The sequence below is a fragment of the Blennius ocellaris genome, assembly GCF_963422515.1.
Source record: "Blennius ocellaris genome assembly, chromosome: 20".
Lineage (NCBI taxonomy): Eukaryota > Metazoa > Chordata > Actinopteri > Blenniiformes > Blenniidae > Blennius > Blennius ocellaris.
In genome coordinates, this window is record NC_137669.1 from 18469427 (window position 1) to 18490829 (window position 21403).

General features: G+C 43.0%; 1 protein-coding gene across 11 annotated transcripts in view; it reads right to left on the reverse strand.

Annotated features, from left to right (window-relative positions):
* The window catches only part of pleca (plectin a), a 92715-nt gene that overhangs the window by 14008 nt on the left and 57304 nt on the right, over nucleotides 1-21403 (reverse strand). For 5 of the 11 annotated variants that reach the window (XM_080516153.1, XM_080516161.1, XM_080516163.1 and 2 more), the window contains 30 exons: nucleotides 19696-19710; nucleotides 18492-18581; nucleotides 16138-16215; nucleotides 15919-16011; nucleotides 12856-13022; nucleotides 9502-9617; nucleotides 9283-9389; nucleotides 8895-9014; nucleotides 8455-8550; nucleotides 8240-8367; nucleotides 7553-7646; nucleotides 7296-7450; nucleotides 6519-6855; nucleotides 6221-6298; nucleotides 5745-5906; nucleotides 5537-5641; nucleotides 5361-5456; nucleotides 4630-4755; nucleotides 4293-4445; nucleotides 4011-4165; nucleotides 3788-3914; nucleotides 3085-3268; nucleotides 2912-2932; nucleotides 2081-2238; nucleotides 1764-1942; nucleotides 1541-1679; nucleotides 1099-1455; nucleotides 835-918; nucleotides 639-743; nucleotides 58-156 (listed from right to left, as the gene is read on the reverse strand). In XM_080516153.1, the coding sequence (XP_080372279.1) occupies nucleotides 58-156; nucleotides 639-743; nucleotides 835-918; nucleotides 1099-1455; nucleotides 1541-1679; nucleotides 1764-1942; nucleotides 2081-2238; nucleotides 2912-2932; nucleotides 3085-3268; nucleotides 3788-3914; nucleotides 4011-4165; nucleotides 4293-4445; nucleotides 4630-4755; nucleotides 5361-5456; nucleotides 5537-5641; nucleotides 5745-5906; nucleotides 6221-6298; nucleotides 6519-6855; nucleotides 7296-7450; nucleotides 7553-7646; nucleotides 8240-8367; nucleotides 8455-8550; nucleotides 8895-9014; nucleotides 9283-9389; nucleotides 9502-9617; nucleotides 12856-13022; nucleotides 15919-16011; nucleotides 16138-16215; nucleotides 18492-18581; nucleotides 19696-19710 (3924 nt within the window). Of the gene's footprint in view, nucleotides 1-57; nucleotides 157-638; nucleotides 744-834; nucleotides 919-1098; nucleotides 1456-1540; nucleotides 1680-1763; nucleotides 1943-2080; nucleotides 2239-2911; nucleotides 2933-3084; nucleotides 3269-3787; nucleotides 3915-4010; nucleotides 4166-4292; nucleotides 4446-4629; nucleotides 4756-5360; nucleotides 5457-5536; nucleotides 5642-5744; nucleotides 5907-6220; nucleotides 6299-6518; nucleotides 6856-7295; nucleotides 7451-7552; nucleotides 7647-8239; nucleotides 8368-8454; nucleotides 8551-8894; nucleotides 9015-9282; nucleotides 9390-9501; nucleotides 9618-10588; nucleotides 11384-12855; nucleotides 13023-15918; nucleotides 16012-16137; nucleotides 16216-18491; nucleotides 18582-19695; nucleotides 19711-21403 lie in introns of those variants that run through there. The other 6 variants (XM_080516156.1, XM_080516162.1, XM_080516154.1 and 3 more) reach the window with 2 other exon arrangements.

The window sequence follows — 21403 nt, forward strand, 5'->3', positions numbered from 1 at the left end:
GGCATTGTTAGAGTTAGTAGAGAGTTTACGGTCCACGGTGGGTTTGCATGCAATTACCTCTTCATCTTCCAGACGGCGCTGTGTCTCTATGATGAACTTAATGTACTGGCTGGTGAGAGTCATCAGCTCACTGTAGCGTGTTCGCAGGTCAACATACTGGAAGAAATGCAACGACATAGGGATAATGGAACAATTAAGTTTGTTAAAATGATTTTCTTGATGCAAAAATGTGCCAATAGAAACAGCCAACTAAATGCAATAACTGAGTTTCTTTGACGAGCATAGAAGTTCCAGAACTCCCAATTGTATCTGAACAAATCAAAGCTGCCAAAAATAAAACAAATTCATAATAAATACCAACATATTATATGGTTAAAAGTTGTAGGGATCATTAAGCAAGACAAAGCACCGTTCTTCTAATTTTATGTCTGGTGAGTCTGACATGGAGTTTACAACAGTCATAACAGCTGTGGAATTCCAGTCAAACGTATTGGATCTATTTTTAAAATGTATTCTATTTAAACTCATCGAGACACAGGTTCCCTTGTTGAAGACAGGCCTGTTAAATGAATTGGAAATCCTCTCATTTACAAATGGATACTAGTGACTGCATGACCTTGGCACTCTGTCAGTCCTACCTCATGAATGATGTCATCAGACGCACACTCCATCTTTGGTTTTTTCAGGGGAGATGCGATGGGATCTTGCAGAGCTTTGTATGTCAAAAGCTGCAGCTCATAATCCTTAAGAAAAGAAAAAAAAGAAAAACAAACTTGGTTAAAACTGCGAAGTATGCATTTCTTTGGTTGTAAAAGTGAAAAGCCGTGTGTGTACCTTGACTGAATCGATGTAAGCCTTTGCATTTTTCTGGCAGTCCTCGATCTTGTCCTTGTTTTCCTCGATCTCGTCGAGCAGTTTCTGGAATACCAATTGAAGCAAGTAACATTTAACTTTTGATCTAACCTTTTTTTGCTTTCAAAATAAAGCCTTACAGTAGGTGATAAATGAACGAGACCTATTTCACTCTTGACCACCGGGGGGCACAATAACACATTGTCTTATTTGCCCCACACCACTCATTCTCTCCCTCTGTGGTACCTTCTCCTCTGCCAGCTGCGCCTTGAGAGCCTTGCTGCCGCCGATGGGCACAGCCTGGATCTTCTCCTGTCTCTTCCTCGCCTCCGTGAGCCAGAGGATGAGCCACTCGTGGCTCTGCCGGTACGAGTTCATGTTGCGGCCCAGCAGGTCGAGCTCCCGCTGCCTCAGGTCCATCTGGGCGAACACGGCCTGCCAGCGGTCCAGGAGGCTGTTGACCAGCTGGCGGTAATGCTCCAGCTCGGCGTCGCGCTCGCTGTGGATCCTCGACATCTTGTCCGTGACGCTCGTGGCCTTCCTGAGGTCGTCCTGGAGGCGGTCGAACACCGCCTGGTCGGCTTCGGCCTCAGCTCGCATCGCCTGCCAGACAACAGGTTAAAGTCATCCCCCCCTTGAATTTCATGTGAAAGAAAAGAACAAAATACCGAATGAATATAAAAAATACCTTCAGTTGACTACGCTGAGCATCCAGCTCCTTCTTCTCTGCCGGCACTTTACTGACGTCACGCAGACGAGTCTCGTAATTCTTCACCGTGTCTTCAGCGTCTTCAGTGTTTCTGATCACCACGTCAACGGTCTTCAGCCTGAAATCAAGGAGTTTAGAAATGTGTCGGAAAAAAACCCCCATCTAAAACGTTACGATAGCGCTCAGAGGCTGAAAGTCTCACTTGTCCAGGTAGACGGAGGAGAGGCCGTAAACGTGGTTCATCTTCTTCTGGGTGATGTCCAGCTCGGAGCGCAGGATCGGGGCAGAAGTGGACTGCTGAGGAGAAGCCAGGACCTCCTCCGTCTTCTCGGTGATGGAGTTCAAGTCTTTCTTCAAACCCTCCAACTCTGACTGGACTTTCTGATTAAAAAAATAATTATAAAAAAAATAAATCAAAGACACGATGAGCAAATCAAGCATTTACAGCTGAGCGTGTTCAATAAACGTGTGACGGCCGGTAAGAAAAAGCTAAATAACTCTCAGTTCCTGTGACGTTACCATTTGTTCTGCAGTCTTCATGGCGCAGGCCTTCAGAGGCTCCCTGTCCACCGGCTGGCGGAGACGCGTCACGGTCCGATTCTCGCAGCCCTCCAGCTTCAGACGGAGGTCCTTGATCTTGGTCAGGTAAGACTTACACACCGTCTCATCCTGCTCTCCTGATTGGAACAAAGCGCACGGGTGTAAATTTCACACGCGTTAAAATAAGGGGGTGAATACGCTTATTTGAATTGCTTTTATGTTATAGCTTGGATCATCGAAGGTAAAGTTTTAATATCATCATATTAAAGTTATTTATTCTTTTACGATAGTTTTTTTTTTCCACTTGTACAATTTAAATCAAAGCTCTGCGAACCGATTTAAAGACATGACATTCCTTAATCACAAGGACCTTTAAGCAAAGTTACATTCATGATTTGTTACTGTGGCTGTATTACGACGCACACACTGACTTTACTTAATCATGCCGAAATTTTCATAGTTGACAATCAGATGTTAATCGGCCGATCAATTGATCTGTTCATTCACTGATTAGCTGCAGTGGAAATCCATGCACAGAAACAGGGATGCGATGAAAAGTGAAGTTAGGAGGAAGACAAAAATCTGGGAGGATGATTGGGTTGATTCGAGTTAATGCACGATGATGTGGAAGTGACATCACAGCAGCCTTCGGTGCACACACAATCACAAACACACACACTCACTCACTCACACACAAATATACACACACACACACACACACACACACACACGCATACACACATACACAGTTGTGTCCAGCCAGTGAAAAGCACCTACAGCACATCGACCACTTTAACTGAAACACCTTACCTGCCCTGGGTGGCTCATAGCCTGCAATGTGAATCCAACAGTCAACTTACACACGAATGGCCATGACTGTATTTCAAGAGCTTTGGAATGATCTCGTGATAAAATGACAAATAAAAATAAAATGCATGTTCAAGGCTGTGTTTTGGTGACTGTGGTGGGAACCCAGCACACACCTTGCTCTGCAGAGCTGACCATCGTGTTATAGTGCTGGTTGGCTTTGCTGTAGTTGGACTCCACCTGCATGCGGTCCTCCGCTGCAAACATCTGCGAGTCCTGGCTGTCTCTCAGGAAGTCCTGGTAGTGTATCTCCAGGTTCCTGAGCGCCAGTCGGTACTCCTCCACCCGCAGAGTTTTAAACTACAACGAGGCGCAGACAAAAGGCTGTGTTACGTTGCCTGAGCACAGAAGAACGCGTTTTTGTCCTCGAAGTTGAATCATCAGCTAAAATGACGATTCATTCAATGTAGAAACAACATTAACAAGTGAAGCTACAATCAAATTACCGAAGCTGTGATTATAGCTACTCACCAGACAAACACACGTCACATTGTTTTTAAATGCATGAAATCCCATAGGAATTTGCCAATAGTGTTACATTCATACATCTTCCGACCAACTTCTTTTCTTTCTCAGATACAATTAACCCAAATGCAGAAATTTCATAGATCAAACTAAATTTAAATCATTTCCCAAAAGAAATTCAGACATCATTAATGTTATAGATGCTGACAGATAAAAAAAAAACATCAACTGGATCTTTTAATGAAGGAATCAACTGAGCTTTTATTTGAATTATCCTTTGTCCTAACATGGTTATCACGGACGGATGGATGGATGGATGGATGGATGGATGGATGGATGTTTTCAAGCTTTTACCATTGTGACATTCCAGGTTTTGATGATGTGGATGTCTCTCATCAGGTACTGCCAGGACAGCAGGCTCTTCATGTCCACAAACATCGTCTGCCACATGCTCTGCAATCTCTGGAGGTTTCCATCCAGCCTGAGGATGGCAAGGTGGAGGTCAGGCTTTTGCGTGTGCGCGTGTGCGTGCGTGTGTGTGTGCGTGTGTGTGTGTGTGTGTGCGCGTGTGGCTCACCCAGCCACACTGTTCACAGCGTCCTTGTTGGTGGGAGGAACCAGGAAGCAGATGGACGGCACCAGCGACTCGCTGCCTTTGTCATTCAGCACCTTCCACTTGTACGGCTGCGAGTTGTTCATCAGCGCACACTCATCTCCTCTGTGGACCGTGATCTGACGGAGGGGGAGGTGTTAAATTACTGAGTGGATCATTAATCATTAAAAATTCCTGTATTTTTTTGTTTCAGAATATTTGTTTTCATACTCCAAGTTAAACATTCTTTTCAGTCTGTTTATTTACCTCCATCTGTTTGAAGTCACAAACAGCCTGAATGGGCTGTTTTCCTTTTATCGGGGTCGCAGGGTTACGTGGTTTCAGCTGGATGACGGTCTTGGCTCTCCGCTTAAGGCCTTCCAGGTGAGTTTTATACTCATTCAGCTGCTCTTTCTCATCCTGTGTACACATGACATACTTTCACCATCATAAACTTAAAGAACTGTAGCCTAATGAGGCGTTTGATCTGCGATCTGTAACCACAGTTTTACTGAAGTGTAGAATAATTTGCCAAAGCACTGAACAAAATGCACTCCTCAGCTATGCAATGTATGCGTTAACAGAATGTTGCAAGTAAACCCACAGCAGCGTCTTGCAGGAGATCTTCCAGCCGTGTGACCGTGATGGAGCGGTCGCATGTGTACTTCCTCTTCATTGTGTCATGGAGCTTGTTAATCTTATCCTCGGCCTCCTTCACATCGGAGAAGAACTACGTGAAGAAGAAAGTGGACAAGTAAAGTTCAAATGTTATTGTGAATGTAAAAAAAAAAAAAAAAAAAACATTTGCCTTACATTAATAGACTGCCACAGTAAGACAAGCGAAAGGGCTGCAGGCTCAGTCATGGGAAGCAGTTTTGATAAAGTTAACTTTCAGTCACTAAACTGATCACATGAACTGGAAAGAAGTTTGTTTTTTTTAAGAGAGGGGCGGTACATTTGGCACACAGAATGCACAAACAGTATCCATTTAGAAATGTTGCTTTTGCAAGATTTCTGGAAGTTGTAAAACGATGACAAAGCACATTCCTGCCTCACACTTCACAAACTGCTTCACTCATAAACACTGTTCTACTTTGCTTACTTTACTTTTTACAAAGTATTTTTACTTTTAAAAACGTCAGCACGATATAATTTAATTGATAGTCTTAATTAATAATCAAACCTTTTGATCTGCAAACCTTCAGTGTTATATCTCCATTTACTGAGAGTAATTTACAAATACTATATTGTTATTGAAAAAAGAAAAGAAGTCAACAGTCCATGGTTGCAAAGTGGTCAGAGGGGAAATCCTCGCGTGTACACGGTTGAACGTACTTGGAAGTAGGCTGTGTTTTCTTTCAGGTGGGTTTCGATGCAGCAGCACAGCTGCAGGATCCAGCTCCACTGAGTCTGCAGGGCAGCGGTGAAGGCCTGAGGGGGAAGAAGAGGAAGATGGTACTTTTATCTCTGCGTTAAAAATATCTCCAGAGACGAGCTGCAGCGAGTCTCACCTCTATCGTCTTCTTGGCCGGGTGTCCGTCTCTCAGCAGCTTGTCTCCGGTGGTCTGCACAGTGTTCACCTTCTTCTCCCTGAGCTCCAACTCTCTCATCAGACCCTGCTCAGCACAGGCAAAACAACGAGATTCATCGTCACCATCGCCTGAAAATGCTGAGGTGACAAAAAAAAAAAAACAACCCATGAAAACACGACATCTGTACCGAGTAATTGTCTTTCTTGGATGTCATGTTGGTGTTCTTTTCACTCCAGTCGTAGTTGACCTCTTCCTCCTCCTTCTCGTTCAGCCACATCAACTCTTTGGTCGCCGCGACGACGAAGGCGTGGAGCTGGTCCAGGAAACGCAGGCGGGCCTTTGAGGCGTTCTGCAGGGATGCAGAGACGCATCAAGACATGTATGGACTCAAATGAAGGGAGAGTTTCAATGTGGCATCATCGAAAAACCGTGACAATGATTGAAAAAAAAAAACATACCCCCCCTTTTCTCCTGTTCAAAACTTCATTTTCAAATGATCACGGTTTGCAAATGTTAGAACATAATTTTTTTACTCAATATTCATACATCAAAGAGACATGCTAATAAATTTAATAAAATAGGAAATAAATGAATAAAACAAAATGAATTAATGTGAAAATGAAAGACAATTGGGTGAAACAGTTTTTTTGTTTTTAAACTTACCACCAGTTTGCTGTATTGCTGCTCCAGTTTTCCCAGATATTCGCGGTATGCAGCTTTACTGGAAGACGAAATCTGGCTCTGAAGAGGCAAACAGAAAGACGATGAAATCAAGTGTTTATCATCACTGAGTTGCAAACATTGTTTGACAGCATTCAAGCTACTAGTCTGGTATCAGTATCCGTTTCAAACATAGTTTGTGTACACAAACTTCTGGCCGGGATTCAGACGTGTGCAAACAGACTGAAAGCTCCAGTCTGGAACGCAATTTCCTCAAAGATTTCAATCTGCTCCGTCGTACCTCGTCCGCCTTCGCCCTCTCGATCTTGGAGCGGAACTCCTCAACGGACTGATGCAGGCCGCGGTGGCTGCCCAGCTGGGACTCCACGGTGGGCAGGTCGGAGCCCCACTGCCCGTCGTCCACCCGCCGCTGGTTCTCCTCCACCCAGCCCAGCAGGTCTCGGATGTAGCGCAGGGTGACTTCATCCAGCTCGGGCCTCAGCCTCACGGGGGCCTGCTGCAGGACCTGGGCGGTGTGGACCTGAGTCATGGGGATCTGGGCGGCGGTCACGCCAGACTTGAGGCGCAGGTTGTACTCGCTGCGGAGGTTGACCAGCCTCTCGTGAAGACGGTACACTCTGGAGGATGAAGGTCGGTTAGTTTCCAGTGGTTTCTTTCTTAACATTGTAGCGACAGTCAGTTGTTTTGGACACATTTTGACTGCAGGGACAGTTCAGACAGTTGAAAACCAAACCAGTAAAACAAGCAGCAAAATTTCTCTTTAGGGTAATTTGCAACCTTTGTGCGTTTGTTCCTTCAGCGCTGGATGCCACAGTTTGATTGTTTTGTATTAGAACTTCTGCAAATCAAGCTGTCAGGCAAGCACGGTCTCTGTTTTTAGGATCTCAAGCTTACAGCTATTCTGGCTCAGTTCAGTCTGGAGCATTTTCTCGCTGAGCTGCTCCAGGTCTATGCACTCAGCTTACTTTCTACTAAGTGCCATGAGGTTTTTGTAAGATAAAAGCATCGGTCTAAAAAAAAAATGAAAAGAAAAAAAGAAGTCTGTTGTTTATTTTACCTGCGATACATCTGCTCAGCTTGCAGGTGGCGTCCATCTTTGAGCAGCTGAACGTCATTGAAGAGGAAGCGGATCATTCCTTCAGCTTTCTCCAGGTCGGCCTCCACCTCCGCTGCGTGCTGAGCAGGTTTGCCCGAGCTCATCAGCCTCATGTCCTGTAGCGCCCCCACCCCCCAAAAAAAAAAAATACCTGTGAGAATTTATTTTTTTACGCTTTTTTTCTTTCTTCTTACTTGGAGCTGAGGATTCCGCCTCACCGTCTGCAGCAGAGTCTCCACCTGGTTGAGCTGCTCCTCACACACCCCGGACTCCATCTGCACCTTACCGACGACCCTCTGGAGTCGCTCCATCCTGCAGGGGAAGGGTGGGGGGGGGGGGTCAAAGGTCAGAAAGTAGCTCAAGACATTTTAGCTCCATCGCGTCGCAAAAACTAATTAGCAGACGAAACATCCAGAAGAAAAACTGAAAGCACTTACTCTGTCTTTTCTCTGAATAAATATTTAAAATCATATCCCTGTTGCATGAACGCCATGATGTCGCTCCGTTTAATCGGTGCATGTGAGTGAGGTTAGTCGCAATTTCTCCACTGCTGAAAGCAGTAAAATCAGAAGCTACGCCCTGCCCAACTTGTGATTATAAAACATGTCTATGAGGCAGTATCAAATGACAATAATATTGGGGAATTGCTACCATGGCGATGGCTCCGTCGTCATGTGTTTGCCCTAATATGAGTTTTTTTACTTCTCGTCCGACAAAGCCGTCTCAGTTTCTATTTCAAAACCAACATGGAAGTTATCATCGGGAAATGAGTCATCCTCGTGGTGGAACAGCAGCGGATTCTCACTCCCTTGTGGGTTGTTTTTTTTTTTAACTTCCCAAAAAAAAAGAAAAAGAAAAGAAAAGCGAAGTTTATGTTGGCAGCATCACGAGGTTTAAATCGTTACCTCTCGAATTCGGTCCGCAGGAGGCGCTCTCGCTCCAGTATGGCGACGTGCAGGCGGCCCCACTCCTTCTCCACGTCGAAGGGATGGTAGCCAGGCGGCACTTTCACTTGACCGGCCTGGACGGCACCCTGAACAGTGACAACACGTGAATTTTATCCTCTGCTAGATTGGCAGATTTTGACAACCTCTGTGAAGAAAAAAAAAAAAAAAGTTACCTCAAATGACTTGAAGATGTGTTTGGAGCGATTTTTGTCCGCCTCTTTCGCTGGGAGCTCGGTTTCCTTGAACTTAAGGAACTGACGCCAAAGAACCTGCAGGTGAAAAAAAAAAAAAAGACTTTCAGACGATTTCTCCACATTTTTCACTGATATTGATGCCGATTAATCCGTTTGACTGCTTTCTTTTCTCACAGAGTCGTTGTATTCTGCATAATAGACTTGGCTAGTTTCTCTGCTGTCTCTCTGTACTGATGGATGTGAGATCTGTAGCTCAGTTACTATTCCACTAAACTCCTCTTGACTGAAACAATTAAAGCTTTGAGCAACATTATTTCATATATAGCTACTTTCGCAATATAACATAGTCCGTTGCCTGTTTGAAGGTACCTTCCCATTTTTGCTGAATCATCATTATTACCTTACATCCATCCACTCACCTCAATCTCCTCATAGCTGGCCGGGAACTTTCTCTCCTCGAAGACGAGGATGTGGTGTCGGATCCACTGCAGCAGCATGGTGACCAGCTCATAATACTCCTGCCAACGCAGCTCCAGCTCCTGCGGCACACCAGTTCAAGCAGTTTGGATTACCAGAGTAGATGGAGGAGCTGACATTTTAACTGCGATCTCCTTTTAAAACTTGATGCTGTTTCCTGCTTGCATGGTGCACAATTTGCATGAATAAATTGGTTTTATATTGAAGAAGAAGCCATGCTATATGGTATGAGCGTCGTCACTCTGTGCATAAAAAAAAAACAACCTGCAAGGATCACAATGGGTTTCTGTTGATGTAATTTCTTCTCAAAGGTAGAAACACGATACTCACGTTGGCCACGACGCCGTCCTGGACGTCGGGGACGCGGGGCATGGCGTCGTACATGGAGGACACGTACGTGATGATGGATTTCTCATCAGGATGGGGAACGTCCACGTCTGCAGGGACGAACGACACGAGAAACAAACGAGACGGTTACGTTGCTGGAAAATTCAAGAAAAAGAAAAGACGGCAAAAGAGTAAACGTATGCAGGGATCTCGCTGTTCGACCTTCGGGGTCCAGCAGTCTGGTGACGCCCAGCTCTCTCTCTGCGACGCTGAAGGCCTGCTCCAGGTTCTCCTGGTTGCTCTGTCGATACACCTGACTCATGTCGATCAGCACCGGCCTGCGGGAACAAATCACACGCCGCCGTCAGTGGGAGGCAATCATGACGCTCGTCTTCACATGTTCTTCATCTTTCTTCAGAAACAGAGACACAAAAGGTATCGATAACATCTGCGTTATTATTATTATTATTATTATGATTATTATACCTACAGACTGATGTTTCGCAGCAGGAGATTGACTGATTATTCCTCAAGTTGCGTTTTTTCTCAATTACGTTTTAATGATTTAACTTTTGAAAGATTCATATTCTACTCTTTTCTATAGAATATCAACATTGTATTGTTTTCCAATCCATTTCTTTCACTCTTACATCCTATTTCATTTTAGTTTCTATTCAATTATTCATTATTATTTCATTACAATCTATTGTATTTTATTCTGTATAATTTATTTAATGCTATGATGTACAATTTCACCGTCTATTCAAGTCAATCCTCTTTATTGTCTATTGTTTTTTTTAACTATACTATTATCTACTCTAAACCTTTGTTTAACTATAATTTCATTATTTTTGTTATTGTATTCAAATTTAATCAATATTTGATTTTTAATTTTGATATTGTATTATATTTCACTCAACTATAATCTATTTGCTCTAAAACTTAAAATACTTGCATTAGTCGCTGACCTCTTACTGACACTCGAATCCATCAATCTTAATTAGTGCAGCCGACACGCATGTTGAAAACACGTGTGCTAAAAGGCTGAAGGCAGGTGGATCAGAATTGGTATTATCTCCACCGATACCATGAAAGGCAGGCGAAAACACGACCGTCTGCAGAGCAGACTAAATCCCCTGATGAGTTTTCACAGTGACGTGACAGACACGTCGCCTCAGGATGACACAGCCATTGCAGTCGACTGACGTTTAGGAACGGGCGTCTCTGAACTCTCAGGGGATTAAAAATACATTCGACAAGTGAAAGAATAGATCAGGAGAAAGACCAATTAGTTTTTAGAGGTTCATACACTTGCACCACTTTGTGAGTGCAGTACTCCTGCACTTGCTCCCTGTCCACATGGCAGGCCTGCCGGTAGGCCCGCCTGCCGGAGCTCATGTGGATGAGCTGGCGGTCCGAGCCGGAGTCCTGCTCCTCGCACTGGGAGCCCCGGCTGCAGGATCGGGCTTCCAGGCTGCAGGATCGGGCTTCCAGGCTGCAGGATCCGGCTCCCAGGCTGCAGGATCCGGCTCCCAGGCTGTGGGAGCTCCGGCCAGACTCCATGGAGTATCTCTCGTTGGGGATTTCCTCGCAGTACATGATGACCCGGTCGTCCAGGTCACTGACGGAGCCGGCGGTGCTGCTGGAGGCGCTGTGCAGTCGCCTCTTAGAGCCGAGCTTCCTCTTCAGCTTGAACATTGCTGCAGTGAGTCAGTGCCGCTTAACGGTTTCCAAGATACTTGTGGTCACTTTGCAAAAAACAGAAGTGGAAGGAAAAAAAAAAAAAAAAAAAAACTGAAGCAGAGGGAACGTGTAATTCTTTCCAAAGTCTGCTCGTTACTCCTTTTGGCAGCAGAGTCGTCTTCCCTTCGTCCGCTTGCTCACTGCAGTCCTCCGCACATCCTTCTCCTCCCGCTCCGTGGAAGAATGAGCAGTGTTTTGCAACGACCTGCCGAGCGTCCAGCGAGCGATCCCTAAGGCCAGCCTCTTTTCTCTTTTTAGTGCGATACTCCCACATCGTGGAAGAAAACACCCTCCAACCCCCGCCCCACTTTTCTTTTTCTTTTTTTCTTTCTCAGGACATGTGCTGCCAACTCGGCTTCCACATGCTTACATTGTGTTGCTCCATCCCACAAGGCTCGTTTGTGCAAACACAGACTCAAAGTGGCACTCCACCCAAAATAAATGTTTTGAGTTTAAAAGTCACATCCTGAGCTTCATAGGTGGCTGCCTCCCAAAGCACTGAGCCGGAGTTCATTTCAGTAGTCATGAACAGCACGAAGAAGAATCAGCGTGTCTGGAAGAACTAAAGGAGAAACTCCTTTTTCTTTGTTTGCTTCAGTTTGAGATCTTTACAGAAAACCCAACAAACAAAATGGACATTTTTTCCATCTGATTATGCAACAGGAAAAGTCTAAGGAGCTTGTGCAGCCCATTACTTCAACTGAGAAGTTAAAAGTAGATTATATTTCAAAATTACAGAGTGCTTGAGTGAGCAGAAAAACCACTTTGCACTCAAATCACTGTTAAACAGCTTTTAAACTTTTCCAATTGACTTATAGTTTTCTTCATGCTGTTTCCATTATATCTATACAGATGTTCTTCTATACACATTATTTTCTTAAAGTGCTTCATAACAATGTTTAGATAAGCTAAATATAAAGATAATAGTTTTTTTTACTGATGTGTCTGTCGCGCTAAACATTAAGTTCAAAGCAAGTGAAGCAGACGGGCTGGAGTTTCTTGAAGGAGAAACAGGTGGGTGTGAAAGCCAGAAAATCACCAGCTGACCTCATTTTATCTCCTGAATTCTTTCGTGCTTTCAGGCAAACCGTATAATGTGCCCCAACAGGGACAAATTGTTACAGGAAAAACCTTCATTTCCTCTGAAATGAGAGTGTTTAACACACAAATCCTCGTTTGCTTGTTTTTTTCCATGACGACTGTTTATTTTTTTTCATCAGTAAATCCTACCTATTTAATTATATTATGAATTCTATTACACTGTAGCATAATAAAACTTTTATTTTTAACATTTCCAACATCTTGATGAAAAGTGTTTTGATGTGTATATGCAAAAATGGGGAATGCAAGAAATGTATAAAGGAATAAATAAAGATGTTTAAACTGAACTAAACAATTAATTTTCTTATGTTCCACTAAAAAAGCAATTTTAAAGTAATAAATTAACGAATGGTGGGGTCTGCTGACATTTACTGTGATATTTGATTTAAAGTAGCCATTCCACCTTTTTGTCCTGACACGCCAAGTAAAACTGTAAAATATGGCATTCCTGCTCTGAACTCGCTGCAATAAATAATTAAAAAAAATACAACAACATGAGACGTGAAAAGGGCCAAAAAGAAGACCTTTTAAAAATGTGAGTAAAATTCCTGTCCTGCAGTGCCGCGAGCCTCCGAGTCTGAACACGTCCCTCAATTCAGTGAGGTTTGAAAATCACATCTGTGCAACAAGTGTTCACTATTTCCTTCCAAGATTAATCACAGCGACATCAGAATCCCATCTATCGCCCTCTGGAGGCGTTAGTCCGCCTGCCCGCTGTGGCCCGGCGCTCACCTGTGCTTGTGTATGATGGCGTTGAAGAGCTTTCCGTCCCTCCAGCCGGTGGTGAAGTTGTCGCAGCGCAGGCCCTGGTATCCCTCCACCATCCGCTGAGACCAGAGCAGCAGCTTCTCTTTGGCCGTCATGTCGTCCGACTGGCCGTTCACCTGGATGTCCGAGATCTGGAGGAGGGAGACGGACAACTCGTGAGAAACGGGAGCAAAAGACGGAGCAAATTAAGTCGTTTCTTTGAAGAAGCGTCACGGAGAATCTGTTCCAGCTGCTTTTGGGGTTTTTGTGTGTTTCTTTTCTATTATCAGGGCAAGACAGCTTTAACTGCATGGCCCATTTGTAGATTTAATTTTACAACAATGATGGTTGGAAACATTCCCGTTTCCCTTTCATGAATAATGATTTATAGTGTTATAATTACACTGCAGTGTGTGTTTGCACATGTAAGTGCTTATCACCACCATCAAAAAGTCTGATATGCCTTTAGCAGACACACCGTGTATCAATGTTACTCTTGTACCTGAATACATTGAAGAACCCGTACTTTTTCCGGTCCAAATAATGATGACTGAGCGGCTTTGGAGGTTTTCAAAGATATTTTCATGACGTAACAAAGATAAGTGACTTTCTCTCTTGGAAGATTTCTATGTGAAATATTAAACATCTCTGTTATCATTATTTGAGGATCTGACAGGAGGAAAAAAAAAAAGTATTTTTCCACTTTGTCTGGCTGATTTATTCCAGATTTGGTCGATGAGTCGCATTTTAAACCGCAAATACCAAAACAAGCACTTTGACCGACAGACCGCATGACAACCATGAAGCTGCACTGTTCTGGAGACGAACACCGAACAGAAGCTTCAATCTCCTGCCCGTGAGTCACTGATATCACAGAGACGTGCCGTAAACGTGCCAAGAAAAGTCTCGAAGAAACTAATCAGGCAACTATTGAAGAAATGTTGGAGCGTGCAACAAAACCTCAACTGGCAGACGATTTCAGGGCCCCGGGGCAAAGCCGTGACTCACGTTTACACACTGATGAAAATAAAACTGCAAGTCAAACCAAATCTAAACTACTTTTATGCGTCACCTTTGTCTCTCCGTCTATTCTTACACTGCGGCTGTCTCTCCTACAACTCGGAACAATAATTATGAGATCACTTTCAATAAGTTTTGTGTGTATAAACCAATCATCACCATGGCAACCTGGGACCTCAGTATGACTGTCCAATCGGAGGCAAGATTCACGCAGATGGGAAAACACAGTAATATCCAACACCAGCCTCATATTCAACATGGAGGAAAAAACAGAATTCCTTGCAGTTTGACAAATCTACAGTCCTGAAATCACAATAAATAAAGCAGACAGTCTGAATGTAATTCAAGCTATTAAGAGGGTGAAAGACTGCTCTGCAACAAAGAAAAAAAAAAGAAAAGAAAACAACAGCTTATGTAAAGGAAGAAGCAAGCACTCCAGATTAGAGTCAGTTTATGCCATTTATTTCTACTTGTTTTACATTTTGAAATCATTTAATCTAGTTTAGCTTATTTGGCACTTTTATCTTTCTGCTGGCATATTTATTGTTTTTTTCTGTTTTGGAGCTTTCAAAATAATGTTTTTGTAAACAAACAGACAGACAATGTTTGTAATTTCTTACTATTTTGCCCACAAAGTGGCTACATTTTTTTCCAGAAATCTCAAACTAGTTATTTTTTGTTGTGGAGGGTGCATTTAGTCCATTTCTTCTTACTGGAAGAAGCAGAGTTTTGTTACTAGTAAACACTGTTTGCAGTGGTTTCGGTTGATGCAGATGAGTCACGGTAGAAGTAAAGATTTCACTTGCAGATATCGTTTAAAGAGGGGGGAGGGCAGGAAAGGGTGGAGAAGAGGAAAAAGAAGGCATTTCGTCTTTCTGCCATTTTTCTTTTTTGGAAAGGAAACCCTGGAGCAGTGATGTGGACGCGGGCACGGTGTGACTCAGACACTGGATGGAAACGGGACCGCCGCCCTCGCAGCGTTTTAAGAGAGTTCCTCCGTCGCCGCCCCGTTATTCGAACAAATAAACAGTCACCTGTGCAGGAGGGAGCCGAGGGCTCAGAGGAAGCTCGCTATTGTCTGTGATGACTAAAAGGAGCAAAAATGCAGAGATGATGGGTTTGTTTTGGTTAAATATCAGCTGCAGAATGAATCAGTGCGTATATAATGTGACTTCACTTTAATTTTTTTTTTAAACTGAACATCAAACGGGATGCTTTACAATATGCACTGCCTGATCATTTCAGATTTTTTCCCGAGCTGCCACGCCCACGCCCCGCTGCTGGCTTCAACATGGGAACCACTGAGTCACAGCGAGCGGCGAGGAGAAGGATCCCACATGCACATCCCAACATAACCCGCACAGTCATTATAGCATCAAAGAATCTCCATGTGCTCCCTTTCCTCGAAAATCTACTAAAAACCATCTGCTTGCAGATCATCCACACATGCAGACAAATACCGTCCTGCAGTGCAGCCTGCACGCCCACGGGTGGCAACGACAATTCTATGTGGTTAATATTACTAAATAAGTCTCCTCTGTTTGAGTAAAACCCTGATATTTCAGGCTATTTCCAACTAACAGAGCTGTGCAGCACAAAAAACAAAGACATTTAAAAAAGCATGAATTAACTTTAAAAATGCATGAGCACGGAAAGATTTGGTTTCCATGTAAATGACTGCCAGCGCTGCATTCAGGAAATGTGACTCAGCCTGCTCCCCGCAGATCTCAGTCACTTTACTTTTAATACACATAACATGCATGCAACTGGAAATGGAACTCTGGAACTGCAGTACAGCAGGACACCGAGTAACGACCTCAGCTAAATCAAGAAGCAATGATTAAAAAAAATTATTTGAATCTTTGAGTTGTGTTGAGAATTTGAGATTTTAGGTGTCTATTTATACAACAGCACTGCCGTTAAACCTAACAAACAAACCAAAAAGCAAACAAACAGTTTTTAGCTCAAAAATGTTGGGTTTAAATTAAATGTATTGCTTGAATAATTTTAATGAAGGTCCGGTGTTACCTGGAAGTGAAGGATGATGGTCCATATCAGGCCCAGGGTCAGCTTGGGGTTTCCATCTGCAATGTCATCATTCCTGATGTTGACCAGTTTGACCTGAAAATATGTGACAGACAATAATTTCTCAGATGAAACGTGATCCAAACGATTTCTTGATGCGGGAAACGAGTGTGGAGACAGAATTATGTAAATATACAGTCAGAACCGGTTTCCTGGACTGACCTGTCTGTGTTTGAGGAAATCCAGGGCGATCTGCACGTTCTGCAGCTTGTGGAAGCGCATTCGGCCCTTCTCCCGCGGCTGTGAGAGACCAGAGGACAAGCAAGGGTCAAAGGGAAGGAACCTCGCGAGTATTAAACCCTCAAGAATATGCAAAGCCCCATGACTGAGGAGCAGGCTCCTCTCCGTGTCCAGTAACACCCACATCTACAGTCTACACGTCTGTACAGTCATGGACTTCAAAACTTAAAACAAAAGAGCAAATTTGAAGCGTGATTCAAATTGTGCGTGGCTGTGATTGAAGCGTTTGGCCCGGTCTGACCCGGTATGACTCCGAAATGCACCAAGATCCAAGCCAAGATGTCTGCTGGTGAAAGCATGATAATGGATGATACACATTCTCAGTAATTCGCCTTATCATCATCGTCACCACACCTCCTTCCTTCCAAAACCTGACAACAACTCTTCCCTGCTTCTGATCCGAGGCTTTGAAGTTGCACTTTCCCCTGTCGGCCGCCGCCTGATAAATGATGGTTTTCGCTGAGACACAGAATCCAAGAGTTTCTACACATCAAGTGGTTTAACCAGTAGTGATGGTCATGACATGCATTGGTGCTCCAAGTTGTAAGCTTTCAGCCAGTCGCAAGCTTGGTTGCAGAATAACTCATCAGAACAGCTTGCAGTGATGAAATTGGGCCTCTTTGCAAGTCTTGTTTGACCCGAGACTTCCTTTATAAATGTCAAAAGGACCATACCAGTACATTTAAAGGGGTGAAGTGAGTGAGATATAGTGGCATCTTGTGGTGCGGCTGCACACTGCAAACAGCTGCAACCAGGGGAGTGCTGCTTGGATATGAATGACACGTTTTTGAGTTGAAATATTTGCATTTTAAGTGATTAATTTGACTTTTAATACCCTATTCCCACTCACATATCCAACTCTATGCACAAGTATAAATCACCAAAGATAGGCTCCTTTTAGCAAGCGTATCGTCGTTGTTATATCAACATTTGATCAATACTTTGTGCTATCAGATGGAGCGTTACCGCACTTGATCGTGCTGCTAAAGATTATATTTCACGTTGATTTAATAATATATCATACCTGCTATCAACAGGCCAGAAGCACAAAAATTAAGAAAACAATTACTGAAACTTTGCTGGTGGGAACTGCAGATGGACATGTGATCCAAAAAAGGGAAACTATTGCACATTGCAGTTGTTTTTAATTAAAATTTGATCCTGGAGATCATTAGAAGTCAACATTATATCGTGAAGTGTTTGTATGGACAAATAATTTTATTCTATTATTTCATCATTGCATGTTTAAACAGTATTGTGCAGCCCCAGTTCCCAAAAATAATTCCATGAGACATTTTCTTTTACAAAGATACATAGTCAATGAATAAATAAATGTATCTGATAAATTCATTAAATAAATAAATAAATAAATAAATAAATAAATAAATCACCCTTAAATAACAAGATATTTATATCGTAATTTAAAAAAAATAAAGTCTCATATCTGAGGTGTCTGTTCTTTTTTAAATGTATGATATGGTCCTTTCAGTGGATGGTTTTTGACTGGTATCGTATTTGTTTTTAAAAAACTTTTTTTGTAAAAACCTCATTAAATAAATTTCTCACAATCTTCCGCAGAACCTAAATCAGCTCCAACCTCGACCTCAACCGTCTCGCCGTCTGAACACGACTTGACTCCCAGCTCGCCGAAAACATGAAACAGGACGATGTTGACAGAACAAGAGACGACAAACGGGGTGCGACTGTCCACATGCACAACCCAGCAGCCACCTGGCGGTGGCGACGCATGCGGGCGGCCGCGGTCCGGGCGGCACTCACCAACCGCACGTTCCTCACAACGTCACGCTCCCTCGGCTACCACAGCAAGAGCATCGCAAGAGAGGAAGGCAGAGGCACAAGGGGAGGGGGAGAGGTCAAGGGCAAAGGTCAGCAGACAGGAATTAGATCAAAGGAAGGAAAATAAAAACCAGGGGGTCAAACAAGTCAGTGCAGAAAGGTTACAAGATGGAAGCAAAGAATGAAATTAGTGTTTTAAGGCGACATCACAGGTGTGTTTCCCAAAGACCGGTGCTGAGGTAAGTAAAGTAAAAGAGTGCGCGCAGCCTCAGCATGGACTGAAATGTCCCCTAAAAAAAATCTTGGGCGTCGACACATGCAGAGGCGAGGACGAGAAACCCACAGAAAAAACAACAGGTAAACATTTAGAGCAGCGACATCAGGGGACGTGTGACAGAAATTAAAGTCTGCAGAGCGGTGTGGACAGGACGGGGGGGGGGGTTCCTGGTGTCAGAGGTCAAAGGTCACCCGACGCTCACCAGTGTCTCTCCAGAGAGCACCTCCAGCAGGGAGATGAGGTTGTGTCCATCTCTGAGGTCCTCGTACAGGTCGGTGATGTGTCGCTGGGCCTGCAACACACAGAGGAGACGAGACGACGTCGCGTGTCAATTCCAACACGCAGAGTGATTCTGACATCTTGTTCGTTTCCACACGTGGTGCAAAAAGAGCTGCAGATCTCCACAATGACGGCAAAAGCAATATCACAACATTCACAATCACATCTGTCTTCAACGCTTAATCTCACTCAAAAAAAAAGGAAGAAAATCGAACTTGAAAGAAAAATGTGGACACACAACGGCACAGGACTGCAGGTTCTGTTTCCTTTCTGCACCGAGGTTTTAAATGATCTTTTCTCTTTTCATAAATCACTAAATGTTGGTTATGATGCGTCACAAGAACCCAGGTCAACCTATATTTTACCCAATTTTTTTGTGTTTTCGTGAAAACCTACAAACTAAAGTCTGTATCGTGTAATTATTCACATGTTTGTGAGCTATAAACACATTAAATTATATGTTTGGAAGTGCTGCAATAATTCTGTGTATTCAGCTCTGAACACTTTGAATTTTATTTCTTTGCATTTTTTTTTCTTCAAGCACAAAATACTAACGTATGAAAAAAAAAAACTTTTATAACACAAATGCAAGCAAAATAAAAAGTTGGGTAAAAAAAAAAAAAAAAAAAAAAAAGCAGTGTATTTGTTCACAAATCACGTCTTTAATAAAGACCATTAATGACACTCATGTGAGAGTCGTATGATGAGGCTATAAAAGTGCTAAAATGTTCTCCTTGATGTTCGCTTTAGAGTCTCGGAAGACCGAGTTGATTCATCCCCGGAAAGATACAGGAATTATTCTAATAATTTTCAAAAATACGACATCAAAATCACATAAAACTCCATAAAAATAGTAGCTATACTAAATTACACCGACGTAATTTAGTAGAAGATGCACGTTAACGGCTGATAAGATGATTTAGCTGAAGCCCTATCGAGAGGAGCCTCTTATACAAGATGGATGTTGTAGATGCAGAACTTGTAGAGACGAAGTCTTAAAGTCTTAAAAAGACAGAGAGAGGGGACAGAGGGGAGAGGTGAGCAGCTGAAGCACGGAGGTGAGCGAGGGTCAAAATGTCACCGCAGACATGCAGGCAGAAATGAACATGAGTCCACTCAGCACCTACCTCTGCCTTCCAGTGCTGAGCAGGAAGGACGCGAGGACAGGGTGGAGGACGGAAAGAAGGAGGAGATGAAGGAGAAGACGTGAGAAGATGGACAACCCCGGGACTCGTGAGAGAGGAGAAGACAAGGACTAGGGTGCTGGGTGAATTTGACAAAGACAGTGGGATGTTTTCTGTATTTAGCTATTAAAACTAAAAGCAAAGTAAAAATTGTGTTTCCGTATTTATTTTATTTTTAATGTTTATTTTAAAGTGAGGTTGGACACTTGGAGGTACTTTCACGGTATTTCGTCCATCTTGGTCTCAAAGAAGGGCCGTCTCCGGTCTTTTTGGACAACAGATCTGAGGGATTTCCAAGAAAAACTGACGACAAAACCTGTGAGTCATCTGAAAGGGAGGACCGTGTCGCAGTATGATGCACATGGATGACGGTTGAAATTCCTCACTTTAGTTCTCGTGTGGAAAAAACAAGGATTGGGCAGGTTTTGTCATCTGCAGACAACACTGATTCAAGCTTTTTGCATGATTGATAATCTATTATATTTTTTTGACTCAGTGGTGGCCTCGAGGTCAGGGAAACGAGCTCAGACCGTTTGCTGGATCGAATCTCACTGTCCCTGAGCAAGGCCACTAAATTTTTTTTAAATAAATAAATAAACTCAATATAATCAAACATTAATGTGAGATTTCTCTTTGAGGAGATCACAAACTGAGCTAGAGTGCTATTTTTATTAAGCATTTTATAGATTTCATCATGAAAATTTGGTAAGAGGGAATTTGATTTAAACACACATAATTAGGATTCAGAGTATTTGTGGACGTAAAGCCTTATTTCTCATGATGCCAATCGCTTCATATCGTTGTTGGCATCTTAAACTGTGAGGTTTGTCTACCCTACAATGAATGGAGATAAAGTCAACAGACTTGCGAGGAATGTGGTTTATCGTGGGAATCGGGAAATAAGCAACAGGCAGATTCCCACTGACAACATTTTATAATATCAAAATAATATGCAACCATGCAGAGCAAAGGAACAAAAGTCATTCCCATGGCATTCTTTTTCCCTTGCAGAGCGGTAACATCTTTATTCATGAGATTAACTCAGGTTTTAAACCGGATGCTTGTCGGAGTTGAGGCTGACCTCTGGGATTAAAACCAGGGAACTTCCCACATCGCAAACTTGCTTCCCGAACCTCCCCCCTCCCCCTTTGGCCCCTTATGGGTAAATTACTTAGAATTCGTGAAATATCTTAAGGTTTTGTTGGATAAACACGCAAATTGAAAGCACAGCGGCGGGTTAAAAACAAAGAAAACGAGCAGAAGATTAAAAGCAGATTTTCATCTGTGACATAAAACCACTGGATATTTACTTATTAAACTTTCAAACTGCTAACATGCTTTTGGGTTTCTGTAGTTTAAAGCGGTCTTCTTCTTTAGTGCATCATTACGTATGAATCAGCCGTTGGCTGGAGAGATGGCCAAAGGCAAAACTGCAAGTTGAGTTAAAGGAAGCACATTATAATATTATAATCGCTTTGCATGTAAACCACCGTTTTCATAGTGGGACCACGTGGGTGATGCATCTTTAATGCACAAACTATTAAAAATTGACAAAAAAAAAATACGATTTGTTACTGCGGCTGCAGACGTTTGTTTCCTTTAAAGGCTTCGTGTCAGAACATTCTGGTGCATCGTGGTTGCCCTCATTTAA